Source organism: Sarcophilus harrisii, chromosome 5 (genome assembly GCF_902635505.1).
Source record: "Sarcophilus harrisii chromosome 5, mSarHar1.11, whole genome shotgun sequence".
NCBI classification, from domain to species: domain Eukaryota; kingdom Metazoa; phylum Chordata; class Mammalia; order Dasyuromorphia; family Dasyuridae; genus Sarcophilus; species Sarcophilus harrisii.
Window position 1 is genome coordinate 139,386,519 of NC_045430.1, and position 13,169 is coordinate 139,399,687.

The 13,169-nt window shown below is 32.4% G+C and overlaps 1 protein-coding gene across 6 annotated transcripts in view; it reads left to right on the plus strand.

Annotated features, from left to right (window-relative positions):
• The window catches only part of PCLO (piccolo presynaptic cytomatrix protein), a 513,527-nt gene that overhangs the window by 427,913 nt on the left and 72,445 nt on the right, over positions 1 to 13,169 (plus strand). For all 6 annotated transcript variants that reach the window (XM_031938652.1, XM_031938653.1, XM_031938655.1 and 3 more), the window contains 2 exons: positions 1,175 to 1,316; positions 5,927 to 5,994. In XM_031938652.1, the coding sequence (XP_031794512.1) occupies positions 1,175 to 1,316; positions 5,927 to 5,994 (210 nt within the window). The remainder of the gene's footprint in view (positions 1 to 1,174; positions 1,317 to 5,926; positions 5,995 to 13,169) is intronic.

Here is a 13,169-nt window from a genome sequence, read left to right on the forward strand (position 1 = left end):
GACAAATCCAATCAATAAGACAAAAATAAATCCTTTAATCTCAATGCATAGTGGCAACTTTTTCAGACTGTAAAATCCTGAGGAGGTGCCAGTTAGCATCAGTGGAAGAGAACGCCCCAATGAGAATGAAATAGGCCAATTAGATTGCTTTGTTTCTAATATCTAGCTGGGGCAACACAAGGGCACTAAGGGAATGAAGCCTTCTAGAGAGGTAACAGCTGGTGGGAGAGTAACTCAGAAAAGAAGATGGAATGGGAACAAGGCAAGCTTTTATCTATTATGAAAAAAATCACCTAAGGATGTCTCTTTGACCAGGAAAAGGTAGCCATTATTATTCCCCAGTTTTTGCCATTTACTCCTTTAACTCCAGTCTCAGAACTAAGATTAATTTAGTCAACAATTCAACTATACTGAAGTTTAACTTGACATTTGTAAGACAACTGTAAGACAATTCATTTACCATTTAAATGTAGTTCCATAGGAAAATGCTTTCAGCATGCTAAATTGATTTGCAAATGTTGGGTATACAACATCAAAGACTATCTGGATAAGACAAAGGGATCTCTATTAAATTTTCTAAAGTCTGTCTAAGTCACCAGATCATTCCAATTAAATTAGACATACCAAGAAATGGTTATATTTTGTCATTCTCTGTTGTTCAAAAATAAAAATAACACATCCTATTGTTTGTTAAGATAAAGCTGTTAAAACATGAATGGCTGTTTGTACTCTTGTTTTCCTCATTTCTGTTCATGAGTGGTTTTTGAATTGTTTCCTTTGTAAAAAAGTAAAACATTATTTGTTGTCTATTCACAACCATGGATTATGAAAGAAAAGTTAGGTCAAAATTGAAGGAAAGATACAGCCTGGTCTTAGAGATACAATCAAAAAATAATTATGGGTTTCTCAAAAATAGTGTTTTGTGTGTCCCCTATGCATTCATCGAATCTCTTTCATAAGACAAAAATCATATATTAATTTGGCATGGAACTTTATTGATTAGAAATTTAATAAGCCCAACAGGTAAAAAAAATCTGAATTTGTACTTTTTCCAAATTTTCAAATTTATATTGAATATAATGTGAAATGTAATCATTTTATTGTATGCATTGCAACCTTTTCATATTAAATGTTTTTAAAGTTTTTGCTAACCTGCTATTCCCACCCTATACAGCAAGACCTACTAATCACCGACCTGCTGAAAGCTCCGTCTCTACCGGCTCATCTGCCAGCAGCTTTGGCAGTGGATATAGTGTGGACAGTGAAGGAGGTAGCAGCACTGCAGGGGAGACTAATCTATTTCCCATTCCAAGAGTGTAAGTTTTTTTTTTCCCCTCCCACTTTGATATGTTTAGAAGTGAACCAAAACTCAGCAGCCTTTAATGTGAGTCATCCACCATCATCAGGCTTCCTCAAGATTAAGGGATAACATGGTCAAATTAAAAAAAAAAATAAGAAAATTTAAATAAAGTCTAATGTTTCATTCTCAGCAAATGCTTAGAAAGCATGATACCTTTGTACTGTTTCTATAAACATGAAAGAACTAGATTGTGACAAAGGAGATCTGATTATTTATCTTAAAAATGGATAGGGATCACCTTATTTATTCAGAAGATTCATATTGAATAGAAAAACCATAGGAATGATCAGATTAACTACAGCACAGTTCAATTCAGAACTAACATGTTTATATATTTTCATCTTATAATTGGATCCTAAATTTTAAGTGAAAATATAATCAGAGATTGGAAGCTGAAATAGACTTTTGAAGCCATTGAGTCTATTTTTTTCTTTTCACATGAGGAAATTAGACATAGAAATTAGACACAATGATTTGCCTAGGTTCACAATAGGTTGGTGGCAGAATTTGAATCCTGATATTCTTGAGCTCAAGTTCACTGTGATGAACTTCCTTATTTTGAACCTTGGAAAAATTGGGGCCCAGTGGAGTAGGTCATGATTGGAAACTAGATTCTTTAAAAACAAATCCCACCTTCCCTCTTTCTTTCCTCCTTGTCATCATGCCTTTAGTGACTAAGTACAAACAAAAGTAGAATTTGAAGAATATTTAGAAAAATTGGCATTTGTCCAGTACTACTTGGCAGATATTTTAGAAATCAGTACTACCCGAATTTCAAATAATTAACACATTGTGATACTCCTCTACTTCTGAAGGACTGTCTTCAGAAGCTGATTTTCTTGAAAAATATTACTATCCTATTTCTAGGATTATAATCCCAAGATACGTATTGATGACTCACCTAATAGAACATATCCATACATACATATATAAAACAGAAATACCCTGCAACTAAGAAATACGACTGAAAATTGATGAGCCCCTCTACATCATAGGGGTTCTCAATCCTTTTGTTTATGTCATGGGTTCCTTTGGCAGTTGGGTAAAAGTTATGGACCCTAGGATAAAGTTTTTCAAAGCATTCAATACATAAGATTATATGTATGCAAATACATATTTATATATCTACATACACATGTGTAGATATACACATGTGTGTATGCACATACAATATATAAATACTATATATTATTTAGAAATAGTTATTAAAAAACTTTACCAAGTTCCCAGACCAAAGATTAAGAACTCTTGCTATGAAATAAAATTTCATGCAACAAAACACAGTAGACAGAAAGTCATCCTTTGTGACAAGAAGATCTAGATACAGAGGTCCAGAGCTGGAAAGGACATAGGCCCTGTAAAGTACAAATTGCTCATTTTACAGATAAGTAACTAGGACCTAGGGAGATTGCACCATAGTCTATATCACACAAGTTTGGGCAAAAATAGAATTTACACCTAGTCAGTCTACTGACTATAAAGTTATTGTGCTTTTCGGTCTCCCACCTGCTTACACTCTACTTTATCTTTATGACCTTGGAAAAGCCAGTCACTGTCACATTTCAGTACCAGTAACTTTCTCAGGTTACACCTGGCATAAAACCCTCTGGCAGTCTGAGGAAAGGCTATAAATCTCATCTCTGCATTGATTAAGAAAGTTTCTTCCTAAGGAGACCTTTCCACACATAGCATCACCAAAAACAGAAATGTTTCAGTCTATTTACCTTCTCCTGTTCCTAAAATTCAGGCCACTTACACAGCTTCTCCCCAGAATTCATGTCATGAAGCTATGCTTCAGACATAAGTATGTAACAATACTAAGCATTTGCAAAGAGGAACAAGCATTTAGATAGATGGAAGATCTAACAAAGAGATCATTGATCCATCTGAGATTTTTAATACAAATTAGTGCTATGAACATAAGATGACCACATAGTAATATGCTGTAGACCAAATCTAATTTGCCCCAAATCTTTTCCTTTTGCTCCTTTGACCATTACCCAAATGACCAAGTTTGTATTGTAATGTGGGTAAATTTATTAAGGAGGAAGATCAAAGGCAAATCATGGCAAAGAATACGATGTGGAGGACAAGAGAACAGGATTCAAGAGGATGTCTTCATGCTCCTAAGCAAATGGACCATTCCATGCTGTGGATCAGAGCTCCCCCTAGCTCTTCTGGTTTAGAAGCTCAGGCTCTTCCTTCACTCTGCTCCCCAAAAAGTCTTTTTCTCTATCTCTCCCTCTTTTCTTTTTTCCTTTCTCCTCCCTACTCCCCCTTTCTGTTTTTCTCTTGTTTACTCCCTCCCTCTCTTCTTCCCTCTCTCTTTCTCTCTTCCATCCCCCTTCTCTGTCTTTTTCTCTCTCTCTATTATTTCTCTTTCTTTATGTACATATTATATATATATACACATACATATACAAATATATCTATGCACGCGTGTGTGTGTAGTCACACTGAGCAAAGCAAGGTAGACAAATATACAATCTTATGAACAATTCAATTTATTTAAGATTTTTTAAAAAATCACTGAAAGTCACAGATCTATCTTTTCCTTATATTGAGAGGTTTTTTCCCCCCACTTTTCCAGCTTGAACTCTTTTGATTATTACTTCATCTTTTCTTATCTTTTGCTGTAAATGTTTAGCCAAAATGTTCAGTAAAAATTATGGCTTTAATTGGATAGGTTTCATTAGAAATTGTTTTTAAAAAGAGCTTAATCATACTAGCTCTTTGCCTTAGCAAGTTCAGTTTGACCTAGCAGGATACCCAGGAAAAATAATTTCTTAGTGCTCACCTGATCAGTTTCTGATTTGAATCTATGAACTTGCTTTCATTTTATTTTTTTATAACCAATATAAATGATTTGCTCAGTAATCTTATGCATTTTATTTTACACCTTTGGAGTCATTATTTTGAGTTGAGATTTATAGCCTTTCCTCAGACTCCCAAAGCCATCAGAAAGGTTAAGAATCCCTTCATTGGTCTATAGAGGATTATTTGACTTCCTAAGGCCTTGGAATCAGAGCATTTTTTGAATCTTCCTACCTTTATACATGACCATTCTCTTAAAAGCAGTGAAGGAGAAATTTCCAAATACAAACTTTGACCCATGCTTTGACTCAATGTAACTCATGTAATACCTTTCATGGTGTCTATATCTGCGAGTTGAAAATGGAACATATTATTCTTAAAAGCTCAACACTTAGCAATATTGCTTATTATTTCTAATACCGAAGATCATATGGTCATATAATGCCTGCATTCAATATGTGTCTATGTATTACTATAGGATATATCAAGGAATTTTTTATAAATGTGACCTTGAAGTGATTTTAGGAAATAGAGGCCCATAGGACTGAAATGCTTTATCCAAGGTCACATAAGAAAAGGTAGGGTTGGGATTTGAAGCCACAACCTTTGATTCCACATTCAAAACTTTCTTCAGTATTATACTTTATTCAGGGAACCTTTCTTGAACTATTCTACATGTTATCATAGTTCCCAGAACACTCCATATAACATGTACCCAATAAATATGTATCAATGAATCAAAATGAAAAGATGAATTTAAAAATAAGACTTTAAAAATGAGAATTCAGAAAGTCACTTTTACCTTGTGCCTTTGAACAGTTGCTTTACTCTCTGTTCCTGAGGTTGCTTATCTCTAACTTCAATTTTCTTATCTAAAGGGTTGAACTCAATTTCCTTTCAACTCTGAGATCATATAAAATCTATATATTTCCTGTGCTCCAGTATCCATGGGATGATGCAACAATTCACTGTGATTATAAAAGTTATCTAGGTGTCATAAGGCCTGGAATCAGGAAGACCTGAATGCCAATGTGGCCTCAGACACTTGCTGTATGACCCTGGGCAAGTCACTTAATCCTGCTTGCTTCAGTTTCCTCATCTGCATAGTGAGCTGGAGAAGGAAATGGCAAACCATTTCAATATCTTGACTAAGAAGATTCCAAGAAAAGTTCTCAGACATGAAACATTTAGTCATTAAGTTAGTGAATACAAATTTTGTGTCATTTTTTCTTTTAATTTGTTCAATCTCTCTCACATTTTAGTTCCAGAAGACAGCATAATATCCCAAACTGGAGAAAGTGGATGGGAGTGGGAAAATAAATTTATCTTCCTACCACTGAATGACTCTCACCTTAGCTCTTCCCACCAAATAGATAGATATAGATATGCAGCTATTCCTAGTTAAAGGAAAATATGAACAGCATTTTTTTTTTTCAAGTTTTAAGTCCACATGAAACAGTAAAAAAGCAGTTTAGAACACTTAAATCTAAGAACTGATTTTTAAATATTTTGATAAGAACCATAAAGTTTAAACTGGATCTTTGTGAACCAGGGTAGGCCATAGAATAACAACAGTGGGTGTACTTAATGAAATCACTTAAGAAAAGTCATTGAAATTCAATACATATTTCTTATCTTTGGATCTTTTAGATAGCATGTAATTGTAATTATCTGTGATTGTAATTATCTGTGTTCTTTGGCATTTCCCTTTGTAAAGCTTTCTGCTGACAACATATCTATGTATTTTAACAGAGGAAAGATGGGCCAGAATGGACAAGAGACTGCGAAGCAGCCAGGAGTAGGATTAACAGATGCTGAAGGTAAATTAAAATTCAGAATTATAGTCTACATATCATATTTAAATTGTTTTTTATTTTAATTTTAGATATATAAAGGTTCTCTTGGATTCAAAGATAAAATGATAATTCTCTTTTTTTTTTACCAATAAGGAGGACTTTGTAGTTTTACATAATATTTTCCATATTTCAGCAATCATTTTAACTCAGTGCCTTCTGAGAAATGGAAATCCAAGATGCAAATATCATAGCATATCCTGTTAACATTCTTCTTCCTATCTTTCCTGTTCTCCATACCCACACCCCTTATTCTAATTGAATGGCATAAGTATGGAAATCTCTTTGAAGTTAATACTATATCTATGTGTAGTGACAGAGCACTTTGAAGAAAGCTCTTAAACACATAGGGAAAATCTTTTGAAAGAAGACATTTATTTCTAAACTGAATTCTGCATTGAAATAGAGAATGACAGTCAATATATCCTTTTCTAATTTTTATAGAAAAGCAAAATTGCATATTAAAAATAATCTGATTAATGATATAAATGTTCTTACTGTTTCTTCATTGTGTTTTGTTTTGTTGAGTTTTTTTTTTTAAATCGTTATGTGGGGATATTATGTCCCTTATGGTCTTACGACCTATTTAATTTCACCTAAGCCTCCTTTTTATTTGAAATAGAGATTATCATAGGAAGTTGTAGTACAAAGAGAAAAGATCCATTTGTACAATGAGGGAGGAAAAATAAATTATCTTTATGATTCTCCCAAATTAGATTATAGAATGCTTCTAGATTATGACATCACTGTATGAAAATAAACAGTGACCAGTGTGACACTTTTTTCCTCCAAAGACAAACTGACATGATTCCCAAAATGCACAGATTAAAAGAATCAATATGCATACATGTTGGTAATGAAGAACTGCATATTGAGGAAAATACATGTGTAGTTATAGAAGCTTCAAATTTATAAGTAAACTTTTATCATAAATGTTAGCAGCTGTTAATGACGAAAACTTGTTCATCCTTCTATAGGTTTCTTCTTTCTTTCCCACATAAAAGATGTTTATTTTCTAGAGAAATATAATCATAGGACATTTGAAATTTCATTTAAATTTAACTCAATCTGTTGTTACTTTTTTGCTTACTTTTCCTGACCAAAGATTACTTATTTTAATTTTAATTTTTTTTTAATTTTATCTTTTTATTTTTCTAAAATATACGCATGGATAATTCTTTGACATTAACCCTTACAGAACCTTGTGTTCCAATTTTTTCCCCTTCCCCCACTGCCTTCCCCAGGTGGCAAGTAGATAATATATTAAACATGGTAGACATATATGTTAAATCCAATATATGCATCCATATTTATACAATTATCTTGCTGCACAAGAAAAATCAAATCAAACAGGAAAAAATGAAAAAGATAATAAAATTCAAGCAAACAACAACAAAAAGAGTGAAAATGCTATGTTGTAAACCATACTCAGTTCCCACAGTCCTCTCTCTGGGTATAGATGGCTCTTTTCATTGCAAGACCATTGAAACAGGTCTGAATCAAATCATTGTTGAAGAGAACCATGTCCATCAGAATCGATCGTTGTATAATCTTGTTGTTGCCCTGGACAATGATCTCCTGGTTCTGCTCATTTCACTTAGCATTAGTTCATGTAAGTCTATAAAGGGCTCTCTGAAATCATTCTGCTGATTGTTTCTTATAGAACAATAATATTCCATAACATTCATATACCATAACTTAGTCAGCCATTCTCCAACTGATGAGCATCCATTCAGTTTTCAGTTTCTTGCCATTGCAAAAAGGGCTGCCACAAACATTTTTGCACATGTGGGTCCCTTTCCTTCCTTTAAGATCTCTTTGGGATATAAGCCGAATAGAAACCTGGCCGGATCAAAGGATATGCACAGTATGATAACTCTTTGGCTATAGTTCCAAATTGCTCTCTAGAATGGTTGGATCCATTCACAATTCTACTGACAATGTATTAATGTCCCCAGTTTTCCCACATCCCCTCCAACATTCATCACTATGTTTTCCTGTCATCTTAGCCAATATGAGAAGTATATAATACTACCCGACTCTATCTCAGAGTTGTCTTAATTTGCATTTCTTTGATCAATAATGATTTGGAGCGCCTTTTCATATGACTAGAAATACTTTCAATTTCTTCATCTGAAAATTGTCTGTTTATATCCTTTGACTATTTATTAATTGAAAAATGACTCAAATTCTTATAAATTTGAGTCGGTTCTCTATATATTTTAGAAATGAGGCCTTTATCAAAACACTTGAATGTAAAAATATTTTCACAGTTTATTGCTTCCCTTCTAATCTTGTCTGCATTAATTTTGTTTGTACGAAAACTTTTTAACTTTATCCCAAAAGCTGGGGCCTTTAGATTTGTCAACACTAGATTACTATAGTCACTGACTGTTTTGTCCTGTGAATCTAACCTATTCCACCAATCGAATACTCTCTTAGCCAGTCCCAAATGGTTTTGATGATCACTTCTTTATAATATAGTTTTACATCTGGTACAGCTTAGCCACTTTCATTTGCATTTTCTTCATAAATTCTCTTGAAATTCTTGACCTTTTATTCTTCCAGATGAATTTCGTTACTATTTTTTTCTAGGTCAGTAAAATAATTTCTTTGGAGTCTGATTGGTATAACACTAAATAATTTATTTAGGTAATATTATCATTTTTATTATATTCACTTGACCTATTCAAGAGCACTTGCTATTTTCCCAAATTATTAGATCTGACTTTATTTTTGAGGAAAGTGTTTTGTAGTTGTGTTCATATAGTTCTTGACTTTCCTTTGGCAGATAGATTCCCAAATATTTTATAATATTGACAGTTATTTTAAATCAAATCTTTCTTTGTATCTTTTGCTGCTGGATTTTGTTGGTAATGTATAAAAATGCTAATGATTTATGTAGGTTTATTTTGTATCCTGCAACTTTGCTAAAGTTGTGGATGTCTCTAATAGTTTTTAGTTGATTCTCTAGGGTACTCTACATATACTGTCATATCATCTGTAAAGAATGGTAATTCTTCTCTTCTTGCCAAAGCTAACATTTCTAATACAATAGTTTCACCTCTGATCATATTGGGAATGGTTCTTGTTTATCCCCATTAAATATGATGCTTGCTTATGGTTTTAAATAGATGCTACTGACTATTTTAAGGAAAAGTCCATTTATTCCTATACTCTCTAGTTTTTTTTTTTAATAGGAATGGGTAATAGATTTTATCAAATGCTTTTTTCTGCATCTATTGTGATGATCATATGATTTTTGTTAATTTAATTATTGATATAGTCAATTATGCTAATAGTTTTCCTTAGATTGAACCAACTCTGCATTCCTGGTATAAATGCTACTAGGTCATGGTGTATGATGAATGATTTTCTGTAATCTCTTTGCTAATATTTTATTTAAGATTTTTTAGCATCAATATGCATTAGGAAGATTAGTCTATAATTTTCTTTCTCTGTTTTCATCCTACCTGGTTTAGGTATCAGTGCTATGTCTGTGTCATAAAAGGAATTTGGTACGAGTCCTTCATTCCCTATTTTTTCAAACAGTTTGTATAGTATTAGGGTTAATTGTTCTTTAAATGTCTGGTACAATTCACATATAAATCCATCTTGTCCTGGGGATTTTTTCTTAGGGAGTTGATTAATAGTTTGTTCTATCTATTTTTCTAAAATGGGACTATTTAAGCAATTTACTTCTTCCTCTGTTAATCTGGGCAACCTATGTTTTTGTAGGTATTCATCCATTTCACTTATGTTATCAAATTTATTGTCACAAAGTTGGGCAAAGTAACTCCTAATTATTGCTCTAATTTCCTCTTCATTAGTGAAAAGTTCTCCCTTTTCATTTTTAATACTAATAATTTGATTTTCCTCTTTCCTTTTTCTGATCAAATTTACCAAAGGTTTATCTATTTTGTTGTTTTTTTTCATAAAATCAACTCTTAGTTTTATTTATTAATTCAATAGTTTTGTTTTGTTTTGTTTTGTTTTTTACTTTTAATTTTATTAATCTCTCCTTTTATTTTTTAGAATTTCAAATTTGGTATTTAATTGGGAGTTTTTAATTTTTTTCTAGCTTTTTTAGTTGCAAGCCCAATTCCCCTGGCTTTTTATTTGAATGTAATTTTTCTTTCATTGTAATCTGAAAAAAAATGTCTCTACTATTTCTGCCTTTCTGCATTTGATTCTGAAGTTTTTATACCTTAATATATGGTCAATTTTTCTATAGGTTCCATGAACTGCTGAGAAAAAAAGTGTACTCCTTTCTATCTCCAATCAATTTTCTACAAAGATCTAGCATACCTAACTTTTCTAGTATTCTATTTACCTCCTTAACGTCTTTCTTGTTTATTTTGTGTTTTGATTTATCTAGTTCTGAAAGACAAGGTTGAGATCCCCCACTATTATAATTTTTCTGTCTATTTCTTCTTACAGCTTTCTTAATTTCTCCTTTTGGAATTTAGATGTTATACCACTTGTTACGTATATGTTTAGTATTGATATTGCTTCTTTATCTATGGTAACCTTTAGCAAGATATAATTTCCTTCTTTATCTTTTGTAATTAGATCTATTTTTGCTTTTGCTTGATCTGAGATCAGGATAGCTACCCCTGCTTTTTTTTACTTCACCTGAAGCATTATAATTCTTCTCCAGCCTTTTATCTTTACTCTGTATGTATCACTCTACTTTAAATGTGTTTCTTGTAAACAACATATTGTAGGATTCTGGCTTTTAATCCAGTCTGCTATCTGCTTCCATTTTACGGGAGAGTTCACCCCATTCGTATTCACAGTTAAAAAGTTATAATTGCTGATTCCATTTCCTCATCTTCCATTAACTTTTCACCATCTGGTTCTTGATATCACACTTGAGTGAAATGGTGCTTTTTAAGATTCGGAATGATGTTGCATTGCTAAATCTAACATCTTGTTCTCAGTTTTTAATTTTTTTTAACGTTTCTGCAGCATTTAAAAGTTTTGACCAACCCCTTCTTCAATACTTTGATCTTGTTCATGATATTCTTCTTTCCTTATACTTCTCCTACCTATACTTTTTCAGATCCTTTTACTTGATAGTAATCTATATCCCACTCATATGTTTATATATGTATGAACCAGGATTCTTTCCCCTCCTTTATTTTCCTTTTGTGATCTCATTAACCTCCATGAGTTTAATTGCTTTCTCTATGCAGATAATTCCCAAATACACATTTACGATACTCAACCTTTTCCTGAATTGTAGTCTCACTTTACCAATTGTATGAATAGCTCAGACTCAACATTTCTAAATCAAAAATCACTATTTTCTATTCTTTACCCATTCCAATCAAAACCTTCCCCCTTTCTTTCTTTCTTTCTTTTCTTCTTTTTTTTTTTTTTTTGGATGAGGCAGTTGCTAGCAAGTGTTAAGAGTCAGAGGCTGGATTTGAACTCAGGTCCTCCTGATTTCAGGGCTCATGTTCTATATATTGCATTATCTAGATGTCCTTTCCCCTTTTCTTAAATTCCATCTTTCTGTAAGGATACCATCATGCTTCCAGAAACCTGGCTTCAAAGCTTTGGAGTATTCCTTATTATGTTTACTCTCTCTTGTTTACTCCCTCCTTCAATGTCCAATCTGCTGCCAGTTCTTTTTGATTTTCTCTTCACTGTATCTTTCCTGCTTAGCTTTTCCTAATTTCTTCTTTTCACTTCCATAACTACTTTCCAGCATTCAGCCTCTTATTTTATCCCCATAGAATATGGTAATAGTTTCTTAATTCATCATCCAGCATCTTATCTATTTCTTTGCCTGTTCTCTACCCATCAACCATATTAATATTTCTAAAGCCCAGGTTTGATCATTATCATTCCCCAATTTAATAAGTTTCAATGGATTCCTATTGATTCCAGGATAAAATGCAAACCTTTGGATGATTTTAACAATCTGGCTTTAATATAATTTCCAAAGTGGTTTCTCATTACTCCTCCTCACACATTATATTGTCTCAGGCAAATTGGTCTAATTGCTATCAAGTGTACATAGAGTTACTTCTTTCATGTCTTTGTACATGCTGTCTCTTTTGATCTTGGAATTTTTCTCTGTCTCCATTTGCCTTTTAGAATGTCTTTATCCTTTCAAGAGTCAATTTTCATGCAATCTCTTACATGAGAATTTTTCTCAGTAGCTCAGAGGTTAATGCTAGCTCTACTTCTAAGGTTATTTTGCATATGCATGTATTTAAATTGCTCAATGGAAAGAATTATCTAATTGTATTTTTATTTCCTCATTGCCAATTTAACAGAGAGCTTAGTAAATATAAATAGTTGGCACTTAATAAATGCTTATTGAAATGAATCAATTATATTCATTGAATTTTTAAGTTGAAGTGAAACCAAATGATGATTTACATATTTATGTAGTAGTTAAACACTCCCTTAATAGGAATATATATATATATATATATATATACATATATATATATATATATATATATATATACTTAGACACGTGGAAATATTAAATGATTATGTATTTCATTCTCATGATAAATAAGGATTAAAATTGAGAAAATAATTTGGTTCATACTGGTTAAGGAACAACTTTACCTAAAATAGTTTGACAGTTGAAGTCATAATGTCTTTGTCTGTCTTTGCTTCTAGTGAGATAAAATTACATTCTATTATATCCAGAGATTTGCCTTCATTTTTCCCTTGACTGCTATTTCTGAAATTAAATACACACACACACATATGTGTGTATGTATATAAAACAATTTGGGGATGGGTGGAGTGGACTGGAAAATGGATAGGAGAGAGAGAGAGAGAAAGAAAGAAAGAAAGAAAGAAAGAGCAGTTCAAAAAACATCTAGCTGCTGAGTGACTTTTTCAGCATTTCAATTAATTATCATGGCATTATATAGACTTGAAGAAAAATCAGAAAGTGTCTATTCTTTAAATGAAAGCCTGAGAAAAAGAAATCTTTTGTGGAAATGTAGGAGGAATTGTCATATAAAGATGCCAATCTAAAATGACTTTCCCCCCTAACCAAGTATATGCTTGTGGACTAAAACTAAGGAACTATAACATAGTTTGTTTTCTGACCCAGCAGAGGCCCAGGCAATATTTGACAAAAATATTTCACAAGCTTGACTGTT